Raw genomic sequence first — 19,469 nt, forward strand, 5'->3', positions numbered from 1 at the left:
CGGATGCTGGCCGTCATGTTGAGATGCGATGCGATGCGCCTCGCTCGGCTGACACACACGCTCACAAGCAGCAAGAGGCAGGAGGCAGGAGGAAGAAAAAAGAAAAGAGGCCGAGCTGAGCCGAGCCGAGCCGAACCGAGCAGCGAAGGATGCAAGCCACGCCCATTAAGGCTCAGCCAATCGGCTCGCAAGCAGAAAGTGGAGCGAGACCTTCTTCACCGACACCGACGCTTTGGAGAGACAACAAATAGCAACAAAAATCGTCCGGGATTTCGTTGGACTGCCTCAAACATATGACATGGACAGAACATTGGGGCTTGCTCCGTCCACGCACGCACGCACGCACGCACGCACGCACGCACGCAGGCTCTAACCTCCATACATATTGCTGCTTGTCCCACTTCCCCCCCCAAGCAAAGTGAGGTGCTATGTGAGGTGTCAAACTGTATCCAGCGCTAAGACCAAGCCACGCTAATAGCGAGTAGTGCTGAGCAGGTGCCATCAAGTTGAAAAGGGGCAGGCATCATTAAATGGTCTTAGATAAGAATAGTAATAATACTTGGTCATGAATACGCTTCCAACCTTTAGTTGTAATGTCATTTGAGCACAAAGGATATCAAATAGTACTTCTTCTTCTGAGCGTGAGCCTAAAACCTTCCGAAGAAGAATTCAAGGTAACTTTTAAGCCTGTTGGGGAGACCATACAATAATTGAAAGTGGTTCAATAAAAATGTGTGATGAATAAAATATGGCATGCTACATCATGTAGGTTACATCATTTAGAGATTTGAATCATGTACATTGGATCCTGATCAGTTCAGAATAAAATAATGTTTCCAGTTGCTACTTTTTTTTTAAACGTTCCATATCATAAATACAAAGAAAGATTTCAGTCATTTTTTCCCCCTGCTTAAGTGATGGCAACAAATGTTAATGTAGCATTCTTATCACAAAAAACGAGCACTATACAGTGTTCACTTTAAAAACAGCAATTTGTTGTTTACACATGCTCGTAGTACTAACATTAGGCAGTAAAATATATGTATTCATTTAAATAAACAGTTTCTAATCAGTGATTGGACTTATAAACATTGCATTCCAGAGCAGCCAACTTGCAACACATACAAATAAACAAATGAATAAGATCTATAAACCTGAGTTTAGGGGGAAGAAAACAAATCGAATCAGCCATCTATTTAGAAAAGCATGTGGTGAAATGCTTGGGCAGTATCAATGGTAGAAATTTCCATTGTCCAGTCATCAAAACTTGTATCCTACGTTGAATTATTTGACAGTTGTTTTTTCATTTTTTTTTTGTCATTACAGTGGTGTCACTCCGTGTGTAACGTTTAACAACAGCACCCTCTAGTGGTCTTCACAGTTGCGGCGGCGGTAGCAGGATGGACTTGACCCAATTAGATGGTTTTTCTGCATTTCTGTGACAGCACCTCTTTGCTGGCACAATGGTTACGTCTTCTCGTCCCATCTTAATGTGAGACACATGACGGCCATTTTTAGCTACATCTATTTGAGAAGTTTGCGTATGATCTTTTGAACAGAATCTTACAGAGTTGAATCAAAATCAGTGTCGCTACCTTGACTTAATATGTACAAAAGGTCTTGAGCGATATCTGTTAATAAAAAAGAAAAAAAAAAAAACCCAGTTGGTCTAAATCCCTTTGCTGCGCTTGAAGATTCATTTCCCCAAGACAACAAGTCAAACCCAATACTGATTCCTCCGAAGCGAAGGAGTGGCAGTCTGGATGGTTTGCGACAACGCGGTGGAGGAATCACGACTCCAAGAGCTTACAAGAATGTTGGCCTCGTCGACCGTGTCACGATTGTACCGCCGCTGGTTGCGTAGCAGTAGGTGACTGAGAGCGGGGCTACCCGTGCCGGCGGGGCTTAATGGGGTGACGGTGACCGTAGGGACGGCGGCGCTCCACTGGCTCTGGTATGACGGGCCCGGCGGCGGCGGCAGCGGCGGCTCCTTTGGCGCGTCGGTCCTGCGCTTCCGTCGTCGGTGGCGGTGGTGGTGTCGAAGAAAAACAACCAGCACCACCAAAATGATCAGCAGCAGAAGCAGAGCGAGCAGAGGCAAGACGACCAGAAGAGGACCGGAGCTTTTTTGCGGGTAGGACGTGTTCATGAAGGATGGAAAATGATCCGTCCCTGGGGTCGGCTTCCCCAGAGTTGTGCTGAAAATGCTGGTTCCCTTCCCCCAGCGCTCGCGCCCTTTGAACTTTTGTTGGTTTTTGCTCGACTGCCGGGTGTCGACGACCGCTGTGGAAGTCGCCGCCTTTCTCGGAGTCTGGCTTGTTGTCTGAGAACGAGATGGTGACGTCGCAGCAGCGGGATTTTCGGTGGTCGGCGCGTCCGACGGCACGACGACGGTGAAACGGAAGTCCCCTTTGGCGGGTTGGACGTTATCAGCTTTTAGTAAAAAGCCCAGAGAGTCGTCGAATTGTTGAACTCCGCTCATGTTGGCGTTGACTTCCAAGGCTACTTTCTCTTGCGTCACATCCCGGAAGGTGAACGACTCCAGCGCTTCCGATCGCCGCCACTTTTGAGTCTTCGGCCGAACCACTTTCCCGTGATTGGGCTGTGAGAGGATTTCAAAGACCGGGTCGCAGCTACACAGTTCAGCCAGTTGGGAAGCATCCAGGTAGGCCGGGGTCAGTTTGAGGACACTCCCGCTGGGAGCCTTCACCCTTGGGCCGACCCGGATCAGAGGAGCCACGGTGACGTTTAGCACTTGCGCGCTCAGGTTGGCCTCAGAGGTGAAGGCTGTGAACTCAAAGCTATCTTGGGCGGACGAAAGATCGCTCATGCGGTAAGCCAGCCGTCCCGCCCGTACGTCTTCCTGATCAAAGTCGGACACCTCCCGGGTGCCCAGCAGAAGTTTGCCGAACTTTGGCGGTCTGGAAAGCCGGTAGCGAACGGTGGCGTTCCTGCCGTTGGTCTCGGCGCCGAGGTTGTCTCCGCTGAGAAAAACCACAGCGCTACCTTGCTGGAGTGTCAAGCCCGTATGGTTGACCAGAGAGATGGTGATGTTTGTCACGTCCAGGTTGAAGAGTTTGTAAATGGGCTTATGGTGGCCGTCCGTCACGCTGAAGTAAAATACCCCTGAAGCGGGGCTAGCGTCATGGACAAAATAAACACGTCCGTCATTGATCTGGGCTTGGGTGAAGGTGTCGATCGATTGGTTTAATCTTCCGCCAAGAGCCAGGTATCCGTTATTGGGCTGGCTAACCACAGAGAAGGCAATCTCGTCGGGGGGGTTGTCCAAATCTTCAACGCTGAGGTTCTCCGGCCTAATGGCGACCGTGTCTCCTTGCACCACAGTCAGACCGGGCGCTCGGGTCTTCAACACGGGCGGCTGATCGTTGACGGCAGAGACGGTGATGTGGAAAGACTCCTCGACCACGTCCGTTTCACGGAGAGGCCTTTGAGGCGTTTTGCCTTTCGGGTTGACCCAGGCGCTGAAGGCGAAGGCATCGCGCCTGCTCTCGGAGTCGTCGTGCGCGTACGTGATGCCGTATTTGTCGATGATGAATTGAGAGAAGTTGGGTTTCTCTTTGGTGAGGTTTCTCTCGCCCACCACGAGCACGCCGTGCTGCGGCAACGAGGTCGCCTGGAACCAGACTTGGTGGGCGCTTCGCTCGGGCGTCGGCAGCTTGGACAGCAGGTTGGTGGCGTCCAGCTTGGACTTGTCGATAATGACGCGCCCTCCTTCTGTGACTTCAGCACCTGACATATAAGGAAAAGTACGTTTCATTCGTACCGTTTGAACATTGGCTGCGGTGCGTCTTCACAATCAACTCTCGTCGTTACCCGTGTTGGCCAGAAGGACCGTGTTGCCATCGGGTCGTCGGTTCTCATAGGAGATATGGATCTCCAAGGTCACACTCTCCAGAGACGAAGGCGGTGAGCTCACGGAGAACGTCAGCGAGTCGGCGGCTTCCCAACCCACCGACTCGACGGCGCTTTGGACGTATAGGACCTCTTTCCGATCCACCTGACGCACAAAGAACAAAGGCGTGCGTGGCCACGTCTGAACGGGTCTGGCTCCACGGTCATTGAAATCATCTCCTGCTGGCTAACCATTTCTTGCGTGAAGGTGGAAATGTCAACGGAGGAATTATCCGCCTGCTTCCTCACCAGGCGCCCCAGTGCGGGGTGTCGGATGACGTCGAACGTAACCGTGCGCTTGGAGGTACGGCTGACGTCGTTGGTCACCACTTGCAATTCCTCATTGGAAATTGCCCTCGCGGTTCCTGCACAAAGGAAAACGACCGCTTGGTTTTTCTGACTAGCTGGAACGAAAACTCCGTCCACCAAAAGCCCTTAGTCTTTCTAAGAGTGAATCGACACATACGCTTGATCGATGACAACTTTTTGGAGTCGCGGTGTCCTGGTCTTTGTCGGAAACATTGCGAAGCCATTCCACGAGCCAATGTGAGGCGCGATGCAAGCATTTAGCAAAGAGCCAAGGCATTGGCAAAGATGAAAAGGCACTCATCACTTTGCATCGTGACAGTGAATCATTGCACCCCTCATAGCATCTTTAGGTGTCCAACAACCCCAGCCTGCTTCCTCAGACAAGACCGTGTCGAGCTCTTACTCTTACTCTTACTCTGGAAAGTGATGAGCGCAGTACGCCCAATGGTCGCTCTCCTCGTAATCTCCTTTTCCTCGCAATCCAGACGGCTGGAAATCCCCGAAAAGCTTGCAGCAGCCTACTTTGAGCTCAAGCGAATAAAAATAGCACAGCTCGCTACCATAAAACATCATGAACGGCAACTCTGATGACTTGGGCTTTGACTTCACATCACTTGGTGAAAAATGATTGCTGACAAATTGGGAAGACTACAGTCCAAGTACTTGAAAATTGTTTTCTCCTGGTTACGAAAGGCATTGATTCGACATTGCGTCATCCAGATGAATTAGCCGCTAGTTATTAGCGGCGGCGGCGGCGGCGGCGGCTTACGTCATGGTTGGATTTACCTGGAAAGACCTTTAGGGGGCGATTTTGCGCCAAACTGAGGACCAAGGATCTCGCGGTGATGCTAAAGATCTGCCGGGGAGTAAAATGCACGCCGTCGTTGACTTGGAAGTTCAACCCACCAGACATGGGACCTGAAAGAAAGAAAAGAAACGCATTCCATGAACAATTGGATGGCTCATGACAGCTACATGATGTTACAAATGATACACATATTGGAGCTTAACTCCACAAGCCTACATTTGAACTGAAACCAATTTGGTTTCAACTGCACGAGTTGTGTTGACGTCTACAGCGCAGCGCCTCCTAGCGGATGCAAAAGAAACAGCTACTTCCCGCTACTTCCCAAAGGACTTTCTACCTTTATGCACAAAGAGCAAGTGTCCCTGGTCGATGTGGGCCTGAGTGAAGTTGAGCACGGCGGCGGTGGGGGCACTCTTTAGCGCCAGGTGGCCGTTGCTGGCTGGGGTCACCGTGAAGCGGAGCTCCTCCGGGGGGGTGTCCAGGTCCTGCGCCCTCAAGTCCTCCAGGCTGATCTCTGTCACTGACGACTCCCAAACCTGGACGTAGACAAACAAAAAAAAGGAAAGAGCCAGACTAAAACTGTTAATCGTTTTCGCACCATCTAAATGTCTTAATTGCACCTTTGAAGAGTAAATTCGTTTCAAAAAAGCCCTTTACAATAAACCCATTTTGACTGTGAAGTCAGATTCAATGACAGAAAAGGATGAATGCTAAGTAGCACAAAAAAAACGGCTGCAATAACACGGAGGAAGGAGGCTGGTACGCAGCTGAAGGCCAGTGGAGGGAGGGAGGGAGGGAGGGAGGGAGGGAGGCAGCTGTGTGTGTGTGTGTGTGTGTGCGTGTGGGTGTGTGTGCCCTTTACTTCCAAATGACACACAGTGGACGGACGCGAGCTGCAATAGGGCAGCTCCAAGGCTATTTTCTCATACTGCTCTTTTATCTCCTTTAGCCGTTTTCCATTGCACATCATCCGATGGAGCAGAACTGATGTGTGTGCGTATATATAAAAAAAAAAAAAGTCTTTCGGATGAAGCACGAAAAGACAGCATGAGTGACATTTTAGATGGTGAGGCATTTACAATCAAATATAGCTTGATTTGATTGAGGGAAAAAAAAAAAAAAAGAATGACTGAAACCATTTCAATCTGCCCTCCCACTCTCCTTTCAACGTCAAAATGTCAAATTTCACCTCCTAATTTCATTGACGTGCTTTTCTTGCCCTGTGATCGGCTGGCCACCAGTCCAGCAACTTTGATTCCCTCGTGCTGAGCGTCTACGGCGCTGCGCCAGAGCGCAGCTCTTGCGTAACGCAGGTCGTCATTCCCAAAGGCAGCTGAAGATCCAGACTAGGACAGACAGTACAGTCCTTTGCCTTTGTTGTTGCCAGTGTCGGTTAGGTCTCGTTGGACTTTACGAGGGGCACGGAATGGTTGTCACCTCGCTCCAAATAAAGGTGAAGACTCATCTTGTCATTCTCGCAACTAAGTGCAATTGTTTTTTTTCTTCTCCCAGATCCTTGTGATTTGGGGAGATGAAACGGAGCTCAAATGACCACTCAGCTGAGCGCCAGTGAGGAAACTGTGGGTTCTTTCTCAATTTGCAGCAGCAGCAGCAGGTGGTCAAGGTTTAGCGCCGGAGCGACGCTTTTCACCCTTGTATCCAGAACACACGCGCACGAGCACAGGACTTAGGTCCAACTTGCGTCAGTGCCAAATACGTACATTTCAGGGGCTGCAGTCAATGAAAGTATCAAACATATGACTCATTAAATAAAGAATCAAATCATTTCTAGAAGATTAAGAAAGGTCAACCTCATTCCCATATAGATGGAATTGGAACGACTTGAGATGTGAATTGTGGCTTTTCATTTGCTCTAATCATTCTCAGTGAAATATACGTACATTTGCCCCGCCCGATATGTACTGAATTTAGACAAGAAGTGTTGATTGTGAATTTGCATGGTTAGAGCTCAAATGTTTATGGAGCAAATGTATTCAATAATATTGTCATTTCAAAGGAAAGCTCCTGATTGTTTCAAATATTTTGTTTCCATTGCCCAAACATCTGAGGTCCAACAGAGCCCCCTTGTGGACAACAAAGTGTTGCGCACATCCGTTCAGAATGTCCAAAATGCAATGATCCATCATCACTTCTATGTATGCCCAACTAGAAAAAGAGCCATGAACAAGGATGCATCAAGAAGAGCTGTGCGTTGAACAGACGTAGCGTTGAAAATCAAAGCAGCAGTGCAGCACACTCACTCACTCACTGCCTGCCTGCCTCTCTCACTTACTGCCTCATTCACTGCCTGCCTGCCTCTCTCACTTACTGCCTCACTCACTCACTGCCTGCCTCTCTCACTTACTGCCTCACTCACTCACTGCCTGCCTCTCTCACTTACTGCCTCATTCACTCACTGCCTGCCTCTCTCACTTACTGCCTCACTCACTCACTGCCTGCCACTATCACTTCACTGCCTCTCTCACTCACTGCCTCTCTCTCACTCACTCACCGCCTCACTCACTCACTGGCTCACTCACCCTGAGGACCCTGTTGGCGGTGATAACGGGGGGCTCGTCGTTGACGGCGGTGACTCGGACGAAGAGCGTGCGAGCCTCGCTCCGCTTCCTCCGGTCCGTGTCGTTGGCGACCACCGTGAAATTGTCTGCTGACGTTTCGCTGCCGTCGTGGACGTAGTAGATGAATTCATGCTCCACCTGGTCAACGTTTGGAAACCGTTAGCTCGCTCGTACGACGACTCCTCGCAGAGATTAGCGGGCGCGTTGAAATGAATACAAGTTGTCAGCGCTCGCTCGCTCGCTCGATCGTACCTGCCTCCTGCTGAACGCCGTCAGGGGCACGCCGGGCTGGCGGGAGTGCTCGACGTGGCCGTGACGCGGGGGCTCGCTCAGGTGAAACAAGAGGTTGCTTGCGGCAAAGTGCCCGTTGTCGACTCGCAGCTGTTGATCGCTCAGGGCCTTGTAGCCGCCCTCTTCCACGGTGAAATTGGAGACCCCGAGCGGGATGAGGCGGGGAACGATATCCACCCACACGCTGATGTCAGCGACGCGGCTGACGCCGTTGGTGGCCTCCAGCACAAAGGTGTCGTTGACTTTATTGGGCTCCACCTGCACGTACCGGACCTTTCCGCCGTTGACGTCCTTTTGAGTGAACGTCCGGACGGGAGAGTCCCGGCTTCCGACGCGGCGTGGCTCCGCTTCGGCAGAACGTCGCAGGACGCCGTGGCGGGGACCCGTCTTGACGGTGAAGACGATCTCGGACGGCACGTTGTCCTCGTGCGTGACCTGCGTGCGCGTCAGTCGGAAACGACGCCTGCGGTTACATTTTCGAGACAGCTAAAACGTGCGCGGCGCTGGCTCGCTGGCCGGCTCACCTGGAGTTTGGTCTGGTCAATCTCGACCGATTCTCCCTCCTCGACCAGTAGAGGTTTGCGACGCTGCAAAATGGGCGGCCTCTGATGACTTTCCAGGTAAACCTTGACGTCGATCCTCACCGCCAGCCGCACCTCCTTCACCCTTACGGTCAAGTTGAAATGATCCGCCAGATGTTTGCTGTCGTCGTGTCGATAAGAGATGAATCCGCTCTTGAGGTCCGACAGCGTGAAGGACCCGGCCGCTACTCCTCCTCGGTAGAGTCGTCCGTGCCGAGGCGTGGCGTTCAACTCCAAGGCCACTTCTCCGTCATGGCGAATATCCAGATTGGACGCCGTGCTGAAATTCGCGGCGGACAACGTGGCCGAGTGTCCCTTCCGTACCAGCAGGCCGGTGTTATTGACGACTTTCAGGAAAGGCTCCTGCGCACTGACGTCTAAAAGACCGGACACAAAGTTCTTGCCGTCCGAGACAAAGAGCACAAACCTGCCGAGGCTCGCGCCTTTATGAACGAACAGCACTTTCCTGTCGCCTAAATCCTTTTGTCGGAATTCAAACAGGGGACGAGCGGTGTCGTTGGCCAGCACCAAATCTCCCACGGGAATCCCGCGACGGGTATAAATCAACTGGCCGTCGTCGAAATCCGAATCGGGGTCGTGGTAACGTAAGTCGTCCAGGGTGAGCAGCCTCTGTCCTTCTCTCACCACGTGGAAAACCCGATCGACGAGCCGTAGCGGTTTTTCATCGTTGACGAGTTGAACGGATATGTTGAACGTTCCTTCTTCGGAGCCAATGTCCTCGTCGGCGACGAACGGTTTGAAACCTTGGGCGGTGGAAACGACGAAGGTGAAGCGGTCGTGACTCGTTTCGCTGTCGTCGTGAACGTACAGCAGGCGTCGCTCCGAGAGATCCCGATTGCTGAAGGTGAGGACGCTGTCGTCGCTGGAGTTGGAGCGCGTGGTGCGAGCCAGCCTTCCGTGTTCGGGACGACTTATCACCGTGTAGTGCATCTCCTGCGTAAGTAAGGTTTCTGCAAAGAGCTCCTTTTCTGTGATCAGCTTACTTTGGCCCTCTCGAAGAACCAGTCCGGTATTTTGGATGAAAACACGATTCACGTCCGCTTTGATGGAGAACTGAAAATCGTAGTTCTGGGACTGAGCGTGCTTGGAGAACAGGTGGAACTTGAATCTGTCACGCGTGTCCTGGTGAGGCCGCTCGACGAGTTGATAGTGTACGTGAAGGTCCGTGACGTTTCTTTGACTGAAAGTGGAGTTCCTTGTCAGGACCGTGGTGCGGAGAAGTAGTTTTCCTTTCTTTGGGGTGGTGAGAACTCGAAAATAAAGATTCTCCTGAGAGACGACGACACCCGTGGCTTGGGCAAACAGATATTCGGAGTTCAGTGTTACTTTCCTGACTTTATCCAAGTGGATCATTCGGTTCCTGACCAAGTTGTACGCCACCCATTTGACGGTGATGGGGAAAAGCAATTCAGCGCTCGCCCTCGCCGCCACAGTGACTTTACACTTGAACCAATCGCTGGCGTTGGACGTCTGAATGTCGCGGTAGGTGCTGACGTACCTCAGGCGGCCTTTTTCCAAAAGCCTCTGGGAAAAGGAGTCGGCGGGCCTCCATTCGCCGCTGGAGTGAAGTCTCTGGAGCGCGCCGTAGCGCGGTTCTTCCACCACATCGTAACGGATGTCGAGCGCTTGGTCCACGGCGTTGGTTTCTACCGACAGTTGCGGCGAACCGATGGCGGCCGTTTCTCCTTGACTGACATTCACACCCGTGTTGTTGGCAATTTGAAACTCAAGTTGGACGGCCATCACCCTCAGCACCACGGTGTTGCTGACCTTCTCCCCGTCGCTGACTCGAAGCACGATCCGGGAGTTGGGAACTCCCACGTGAACGTAATACACCCGCAATTCTCGCAAGTCCGAGTGAGTGAAGGAGCTCACCGCCGTTCCCGGCTCGTTCTCAATTTCCAAATAGCCTGCGTCTGCGTTCAGGTTCCCCAGCACGCTAAAAACAAGACGGGCGGCGTCGCTGTCGACGTCGGTGGCTTTCAGAACGTCTGCGCTCAGACGTTTCTTGGAGTTTTCCAACAAGACGAAAAGGTTGCCTTCGGGGAGACTCAGCTCCGGAGCGTCATTGGTGGCTGTGACTGTGATGTCGAAGCGATACAACTTGTCCCCTCCGAGATAACGGGGAACTTCTTTGCGACTGCTGCAAGCGATCGAAAACAAGAAGAAGTCGTCGGGCTCTTCGGAACCTCCGTGGATGTACATTACCCGTTGGTGCCACAGGTCCAACATGCCGAAGGTGTTCTCGGCTCGGTCCTCGTCGACATCCAGCCTGATCTGACCGTGCGTCGGCCGCTCTCGAATTTCAAACACGATTTGAGACTGACGGATACCGAGCGTCTTGAAATCCAACAGCACTTTGATGTGCTTGGCTTCCAGAGACGCTCGGCCGCCCTCGTCGACGATCAGAGGCTTTAGCTGCACAAAATCAGAGCCGTACCGTCTGTCCAAACCTCTTGCGAGGGTCGGCGTCGGGGTCACCAAGAAGAACAGCGACTCCGGCGCGCCGGTGGGACCGGTGGACGGCGCCGCTTCTTTCTCGGGTTGGCAGCCCACCGAGATATCCCTGGTGACGAGTGCGTGAGCCAGCCCCATCTTGACTCTGTTCACTTGAATGTTCTTCAGGCAGCCTTTGAAGGAACCTCCGCCCATCGCTTTTCCTGACACGGACGTCAAGTCGGCCTTCCGGACTTCCGCCCTGGCGCCGTCGTCGACGCCGCCGACGAAAAGGGGGCCTTTGAAGTGCAGCCCCTTTGGGCGAGAGCCCAAAGTGCTTTTCACCGTTTCCCCATCGACGGCTAATTGGAGCGTCTGAGAATCGAAGCGCATCTCGATAGCGTGCCATTTCCTGTCATTGATCAAAGTGAGGGAACGAAGCTCCGTTTTGCTGCCGCCTTTGTCGCCGCCGCCGCCGACCGCGGCGGCGAGCTGGCCTTGTCGGAGCTCCAGCGCCGCAAAGCCCCCCTCTTTGGCAGAGATGTACACGAGTAGGCCGTCTCTGGCCGAAGTACGCGCAACGCACTCAAAGACGGCTTCTTGCTGGCCGTACCAGCCGGGGAGCGAAACGTAGGCCCTGGAGCTAAAGAAGCTAACGGGGTCCTCTTCCGTGGCAAAAAACTGGGGACTGCAACCCAGCGACACCTCGTGGACCATCTTGAATCCGGTATACGGCCTCAGCGACGACAGCAAGTCGTGTCGGTTGAACACCGCATCCTCCACGCAGCCTCGAAAGCCGACGAGGTCCCTGGGGAGGTAAAATCTGTCCAGGCCAAAGGAGCCTCCTACGTAGATACCGTCGGAAATGTGGAGAACATGACGGGGCCCGGGAATCTCGGCGCTCGTGCGAGAGTTCTTGTTTACTGTCAGAGTGACATTGCGCTTGGAATGCTCCACCTCCACAAAATGCCAGGCCAGGTCATTGAGCTGCGTGCCTCTCTCGGATCGCAGGAGTTGCTCCCCGGATCCCAAGTCGACTTTCAGCTGGGGAAAAGAACACATTAGAGGCCTGGCGTGAAAGGACGTCACCTGGCCTTACAATGGTGGCGTTGGAAGAGCGTCATTAGCTCTCCGCCTTGAGCCATACCCCGAGCGCATCGTGTCACCTTGTCAAAATCATTGTCATGACGTGCTTGTCAAAGGCCGCTGTCGAGCGGCCGCTAAGCCAGCGCCGGCTTCCGGCGAGACACGCTGGCGCCTGACTCGCGATTGTTCACTTGTGCCAGTGAACGCAATTATTTGGTAGCCTGCTGAAGGAAGAAGGGGGTGAGCGACCGTCAGGGGAGCCGGAGTCACGGCTTCGGGACGCTCGGCGATGTTGCGAGTGGGACTTTTGTTCCCTTGTTTCTGGCCATGCGTGCGTGCGTGCAATGTATGCTTGAGCACATATGCTGGATGGACCCACCTGCAGGCGACCGGCGTTGAGCTCCAGCAGAAAGTAGACGCTCTGGCCGGCGGCCAGAAACAGCAGCCCGTCGGTACTGGAAGTTCGGAAGCGAAAGCGGAGCCTGTTATGGTCGGACGATTCGGTGGCCTTCAGCTGTACAAAGCCGTCGCCGTAAAAGGACGCTGGAGAAAAATAGCCAAAAGGGCAAAGAGGCACATTTGTGAGAAAGGACAAAAAAAAAAAAAAAAAAAATATATATATATATATATATATATATATATATATATACACACGTATATATATGCAAAAAGATGAGTCATATATATATGTATATTGACAATAAAGGAGACTTTGACTTTGTATATACGTACATCTTTTTGACAACAAAGTATGGCAATGGCAAGGAAAAAAACAATACAGATAAAACAAGAGCCAGTAAAGTATTGTGCTCTTAAAATAGCACACATCTGACATTTAGCTAGAAAAGCACCCGGCTAATTAGCATTCTGCTTGTTCTTACCAGCGTCCACGCACGCACGCACGCACGCACGCACACACACACACTTCACAACGCATTACATTTCTTTCCAGAAGCTCTTAAAGTAACCTTCACCTAAACTTTCCTGAACCTTCAGCAAGCTTTTGCCTGAAAACATTCAACATTATGCAGAGTCGCTTTACATGCACCGAAGGAAAGCCTGCTGACAGCGAACATGATCATTTTGCTTTACGGTGCATGGACCGGCTGTCCCAAAATATTTACACTCAACCACAACAGCAGCAGCAGCAGCAGCAGCAGCAGCAGCAGCAGAGTCACAAAAGTGCCTTTAAAACGTGATAGCAGACAGGCTCGAAGAAAAGCGGCTTTCCAATTTCAGCAGGCCGTGTGAATTTAGCAAAGATTTGATTTGAATGCCAGTGAAGAAACAGAGGTGGGCAAGTTTGGACCCATCCTTCAAGCTGAACACAAAAAGTTCCCACAGCCGCACAGATCCATCTGTTTCTTCTCGCTGGTTCCCTTGCCAGCCTCTTTTGTCTCTCAAGGCAAAGCAACGCAATCAAGCGTGTTAATTTAGCCTACGGCAATGATGCTATTCACTCATCCACAGTCAATGAGGCTAGGACCTTTAACGCATGTGACCAGTGTGACTATTTGAGTCTTCACAATAGAGAAGAAAAAAAACCAATCCATAACGAGCAGCTATGAAAGTTAACAATTTGTTCGTCACGCAAACTAGGTTCGATTGTTCAGCCTTGGTGTGTTTACTCCACTGGCTCCATTGCAGTTTCTTCTGCGTTGTTCCTATTTGTGGTGGTGACGTTTAATTAGCACTTATGACCTGACTGTCAGTCAGTCAGTCAGTCAGTCAGATCATTGAAGGCAAATTGAGAATTGTTTGCTTTGATTTCGTCGCCCCCTCTCAGTGGAGACCATTTCAAATAAGACAGTGACACTTTTGCCCTTTACTGTCGTGACAAGGATGAACATGCACTCTGGGATTCACGATGACGTCAGACTGACTGTCATGTTAGGTTCGCTTAAAAGCACCGGTCTCTCCTCAAAATGCACTTGGCTGTGCAGAGCTGCATTCTTCAAAACAAAGACACCGACAAGCCGTTTTGTCACCGAAATTCTCCAAACAAACACGGACGGACGGACGGACATTTTGGGAACCGGCGCAATGAGAGAGGAGAGGTGCGAGAGCTACAAGTCCAAGGAAGCATGTTCTGTCACGAGCGCACAGCCAAGCCAAGCCAGTCGGTCTTTATTGTTAATTAGAGAGTCAAGACCAGAGCTTGTCACTGCTTGTGTGCCAAAGTTTAGCCAACAAATGCAACTTGACTCAAGTGTCTCTTTTTGTTTGTCAAAGCCCTACACGGCGGCCTCTTAGGGAAGACTCCGCTCATCACGGGCCACAAAAGGACGCCGCTAACAGAATGCTCGTAAGATCGGGACACCATTTTGGACAGTTGATCGTATACTAGCGGATGCTGCCGATACCGACCACAAAATACATACATTGGACGCACGGTGAGACACGTCAACAGAGGATATGTGTGTGTGTTTGTCGTCGCTTCAGTGCTATTGTCACAAAACACATCGAGTCCACTGCTGCTGATCTTTTCAATGCATGATGGAGTGAGTCCGAGTGAAATGATTCCTGATTATGCCCACTGGCACAGCCCGACACGGGGGGAATGAAATCAAGCACACCAGGCTCATGAAAAGGCATACGAGTGTAAACAATGTCTATAGCCATCAAAAGAACACATGCAGCCTGAGCCCTTCGTCTTGAAAAGAGCCTGTGGTCGCTTGAGTGTGGTCTTGTCATCACCAGACTCTTCTGAATGAGCTTCAACGAAATCTAGAAAGTACATTAGCATGATTTTATACTGAGACAGTGAGTGCAAAATGACTTTGCTATGACGCTAATGAAAGTCAACAACATAAAGAAAGAAAGAGTCCACTTCCTTCAATCTTTGGGGGATTCTAATTCTAGATTCAAAATACGTACGTTGAATAGATCATCTGCACACGCGCGCGGATTCCATTGGACTGCAACGCCCACTGTGTTTGTTGCAGGCGCATTATCAAGGTGAAAAAGAGCGCATTTTTATTGTTGCACCTTTTGCGTTGGATGCCAACCGACACTCATGTGGAGCTGTCCCCAATGTAATATGGTCGAGACGCGGACATGATGACAAATCACGGCGTTGGAGTGACAGCAATTGGAAATAACAGCTAGCAACAGCTAACAACACTTTTAATGGTCGTGGTCGCCTGCCTGCCTGCCCGCCCGCCTGCCTTCCCCCTCGGACCAAAAGTGGCTTTACAAAGCACACGCGCAGCTTTAGGAAAAGTTTGTTCGTTCGTTCGTTCGTTCGTTCGTCATTTGTGTCGAAAAGTTGCAAAGTAGCACCTACCTGCCGACGCTCGATCGACCGGGAGCGAGCCCCAAAGCAGTCCGCAGATCCACAGCAACAGCAACTTCTTGGGGGCTTTTTTCCCAAAGGAGAACATCTTCACATTTCACATGCTCGCTCGCTCGCTCGCACACGGCAGACACTCTTCTCTTCTTTGTCTTCTGAGGCGCGTAGTCCGAGACGAGACGGCTTGGCAATGCGATTGCGTTCTGCACGAGAAAAGAGTGGACCGGAGCGTCGACCCCACCAACCGGCTCGCGACACACGACTCGAGAAACTCCGCCTCGTGAGCGAGCGGGTGCTCTCGTGAACGCGCGTTCCAAAATAACAGCACAAGACACGCGTGGTGCCTGCCACTGCCGGATGATTTATTTCTCCATTGAACCACTTCGAAATACGAACAGCGGCTTTTTATATCATACAACAGTCTTAATAAAATAATAATCAAACAAATGACTCAAATTGATTGCTCTCGGCACGTTCACTGCATGGTCACCTGTTGTCAGGCAGAATTCAGCGGGCTCAATTATATGCGCCGATTCTAAAAAACAGGACATAAAAAGAAGAAAGTTAGACAAGCGCTAAACTTCCCATTAGGCTAAAATGGTTAATAACTTGAACAAGAATAAGTGACAGTGCATTTAAAACTGCCCATTCAGGCCGGCTTGGCCGCAGCACTCACAATCCCGAGGAGAATAAATAAAATGAAGAAATTCAACAAATGACAGATTGATGTTATTTACCTACACTCAGTTCACGTTCTGTAAGGAAAAAAAAAAAGACTGCAGCACTTGTCAATGATCAATAATTCACAGATCAATTTATTACAAATTACAATAGCTCTACCTAATATCTAACCATCATGTTTTAGTCCATCGTCATCATCACAGAAACTGCAACGTAACTTTCGAGTAAGAGCAAACAATGTATTTTGTAGACGGCCTCAATTAAATGAAGGCACATCAAATCACCACAAGTATATTTCAATAGCTCAACACGCATAGTAAGTTTATATTTGATTGAAATCCAGATGAAAAAGCCACAAATCATAAGAGGTAATATCGAATATTACAAAAATAAACTTCTTCCCTGGCATCGATGAGGAAAAAGCGTGGTCAGCGCGCACAAATGCGCACCCGCCGGATGGCCGATTAAAACGATATTGTCCTGCAAAAGGACTAAAAATGGGCTTCTTCCACAAATGTCAATCAAAACACACGATAGAAGCGCAGCCTTAATAATGCTCCTTCTTTGGAGAAACGAGTTATGCTAAAAGCAAGTCTGAAAAGCAGCCCAATTTAGCAAGCTCATGTTGATTTGCTTTGACGGTGGATGGGCGAGTCACAAGTGTAGAACTAATAGAGTTTGATGAGACGGCAACTGGGAAGCAACCCCCTTGAGACATTCATTAACAACCGTCATGAATACAAAATGCATTGCTGCGTTGTGGAATGTCTTCTAGTTTGTGAAGCTCCACTTTCCTTTGTGACATTTTGGAACGCAGCTTGAAGATTCAGAGCCACTTACAAGTGCAAGAAGACCCCCGCCGCGCCCCTCCCCGTCCCGTCCCCCATGGGTGTAGGCAAAAGGGAAGTAAAGCTTCATGAAGTGTTGTCACATTAGAAGAACGAGGGCACGTAAAGTATCTTATACATGTCCATCCGAAGGGCATTTTGGAAGCATGTCAGACATGGTGTTCACGGTTGTACACTTAATACGGAACTTAATTGCATGATTTCCTGGGGGAAAGCGTGGTCTGGGGTTTTTTCCTTCAAAAAGGTTGACGAAACAGTCACTTGTCATGGTCTGGGTTTTTTTCGTCAAAAATGTTGACGAAACAGTCATCTATCAACTTCAACCAACGCTCGGTGGCGCAACAGTGCTTATTGTACTTTCATGCGCTTTCTGTAGAACTGCAGTGTCCCCCGATGGCTGTCCATGACTATTAGGGAAAGAGGCAAAACGTACCTACCGTAGCTGCAGAAGTCAACTCACCGAGTTGAAAAAAACCCCAATACCGTTAAAGACAACAAATCGAGAACGCAAATTACAGTTTCCCAGTCAACCTCCGAATGAACGTAAAAGCGCTGAATTAAGCAGGTTGCTATGTAGCGCTCGCTATCTTTGTCCTCGAGATGACTGCCATCCCATTCGGGGACTCATAGATAAGCGTGATGAGACAAGAGCAAGGCATTTCCGGGTTTAACATGGGACCGCAGTATATGACACGCCAAATTTCGAAGAACTTGACAATGCGGAGTTTTTTCTATCAGTTCATCAATTATAGTGATCTCATTAAAGTCATCGTATGATACATTGGCACATTTGCCATTTTTAAGAAATGAACTGTGACGAGGATTACTATCTTGTTCCGATGTAGTTGCTTTGGAAATAACCCGGAAGTGCTAGAATACAAACTACATTTGTCGTATTATTCACATTTCAAACGCTGCATTTTTCCGGGGGTGGAAATACATGTGGTTGGTCGATTGTAAGTGCACTACGCCAGCCGCGTCCCCCAAATTACGTTGTCATATATTCGACACAAAAAGCTGCAGTGGAGCACTATATCCAGCAGAGGGAGCCAAAAGGTTGTATTTGACCGTGCCCCTTACTATTTGACAATGAGCTGTGTATTGGCGCAACAAATGGAAACAAAAATAGGGGTTCAAGGTGTGAAGGTAAAGAATGCTGACTTCAGAATGCGGTTTGCGCTTTGTTTTACGTGTGTTGAGAACAGACCGGCAAGTTGTCAATCAAGAGCCAAAGTACGACTGGGTCACATTTCTTTGACCTCCCTCGAATTAGATGACGAACAAATGACTCTCTTCAACTTGCACCATTCATAATGCGGTTATGTTCTGCTTTCATTGGCCGTGTTACATGGAACCTCTGCGTGCAAATGGACGAAACGCAGCGCCGATCCAAAGGTTATTATTATGTTTGGCCCCTTGGAGCGAAGCCTCCGAACCTGAGTGGGTGTGCGGTTGCTCTTCCATCTGCCGCGATGTGGGGAGTCCCAGGTGCTTTTTTCACATGCCACAATAGAAATGAAGCTGCCATGTATATATGTATAGTGCAAAGTCAGGCTTTGGTCTGACAGCTTCCAAGCCGAGTCAGCCCCTTTTCAATTCCGTGGTAAGAGTTGCCCCGTGCTTGTTTAGGAACGATATGATCCTTAGCGGAATTATTGTATTCACAGTGGTGCTAAGATAATAACTGCGAACAAACCTACCTTGTGTGTCGCTACACGGGGAGCCCTCGAAACATGAAATTGTGGAAAACGTGGGCTCCGTTAAATACGTAACACATCACTGAGTTGCTCGTGTCAATACTAATGGTGGTTGCGTGAATTAGACACTGACGGGAACTCCTTGAACTTGAACTTGACGTTCCGGAGGCGTCCGAGAACTTGATTCGAGATAACCGGAAAGGCTGGCGGTACGGGTTGTACCTAAATATCCCCTTCCAGCGTGCTGCCATTTGAAGCTTAAAAATGTCAGGTCAGCAAATGAAGCTTTGTGTGCATCGAACAGTCAGGCTCCATCTCACCCATGACCTTGATGAAGACAAGCCGTCTCAAAAAAAAGGAGCGACTCGACTTTGGTCGACCTTTTATTTCCCAAGTCAGACTCGAGCGTCTTATCGGTCAACTCACGTTCTTGGGGAATCCTTTCAGGATGTCTCCGGGCGTGAGCTCCTCTTTACCAGCCGGTGAGTCACCGTGGGCGTTGAACGGAAGCTTCCATCAAGATCCGTCAGATACGTCCAGGCAAAGAAATGATAAGGAGTGCCAGTTGCAAAGACGTGAGTCATTTGTAAACATTTGCAGAAGAAAGTCTGTATTCTGTGAGTAAGACAGCTCTAATATCAAATTTGTTTTGCAAAAATACGCATCACCATTTCTGAGGCCTGGTCATGTCATGAAGCTTTGATTACCGTGCCCAATGCTCTGTTTACTTCCTCTTGGAAACCCCAACAGTGAGCCGCTCCCCCAAGAGGACTGGCAAACGTGGCTTCTGTCTTTCGAGCAGGGGAGAAGTGTAAAGTGGCTGTCAGCGGACCTGGCCGGGACCTCCGGCATACAGAGCCATCTTTTCACACCGGCTTCGCAAACACGCACCGGGCTCAGAGAAGACTCCCTTTGATTCGGGGAAGGG

At 50.2% G+C, this 19,469-nt stretch overlaps 1 protein-coding gene across 2 annotated transcripts; it reads right to left on the minus strand.

Annotated features, from left to right (window-relative positions):
* Positions 1-570: 570 nt before the first annotated feature.
* cspg4ba (chondroitin sulfate proteoglycan 4ba) lies at positions 571-18,986 on the minus strand. Of its 2 annotated transcripts, XM_088377103.1 has the most exons (12): positions 18,968-18,986; positions 18,545-18,868; positions 15,310-15,850; positions 12,403-12,566; positions 8,424-11,981; positions 7,861-8,334; positions 7,570-7,746; positions 5,367-5,565; positions 5,008-5,139; positions 4,105-4,277; positions 3,835-4,018; positions 571-3,750 (listed from the first exon to the last, which is right to left on the minus strand). In XM_088377103.1, the coding sequence occupies exons 3-12, from the start codon at positions 15,404-15,406 to the stop codon at positions 1,718-1,720; spliced, it is 7,191 nt and encodes a 2,396-aa protein (XP_088233229.1). In that variant the 5' UTR covers positions 15,407-15,850; positions 18,545-18,868; positions 18,968-18,986; the 3' UTR covers positions 571-1,717. The 2 variants fall into 2 exon arrangements, with proteins under 2 accessions (XP_088233229.1, XP_088233230.1); XM_088377104.1 differs by lacking the exons at positions 18,545-18,868; positions 18,968-18,986 and having other exon boundaries at positions 15,310-17,724.
* Positions 18,987-19,469: the final 483 nt, after the last annotated feature.

This window comes from Syngnathus floridae, chromosome 5 (assembly GCF_059516105.1).
Source record: "Syngnathus floridae isolate MCC-2025c chromosome 5, RoL_Sflo_1.0, whole genome shotgun sequence".
Taxonomy (NCBI): Eukaryota; Metazoa; Chordata; class Actinopteri; order Syngnathiformes; family Syngnathidae; genus Syngnathus; species Syngnathus floridae.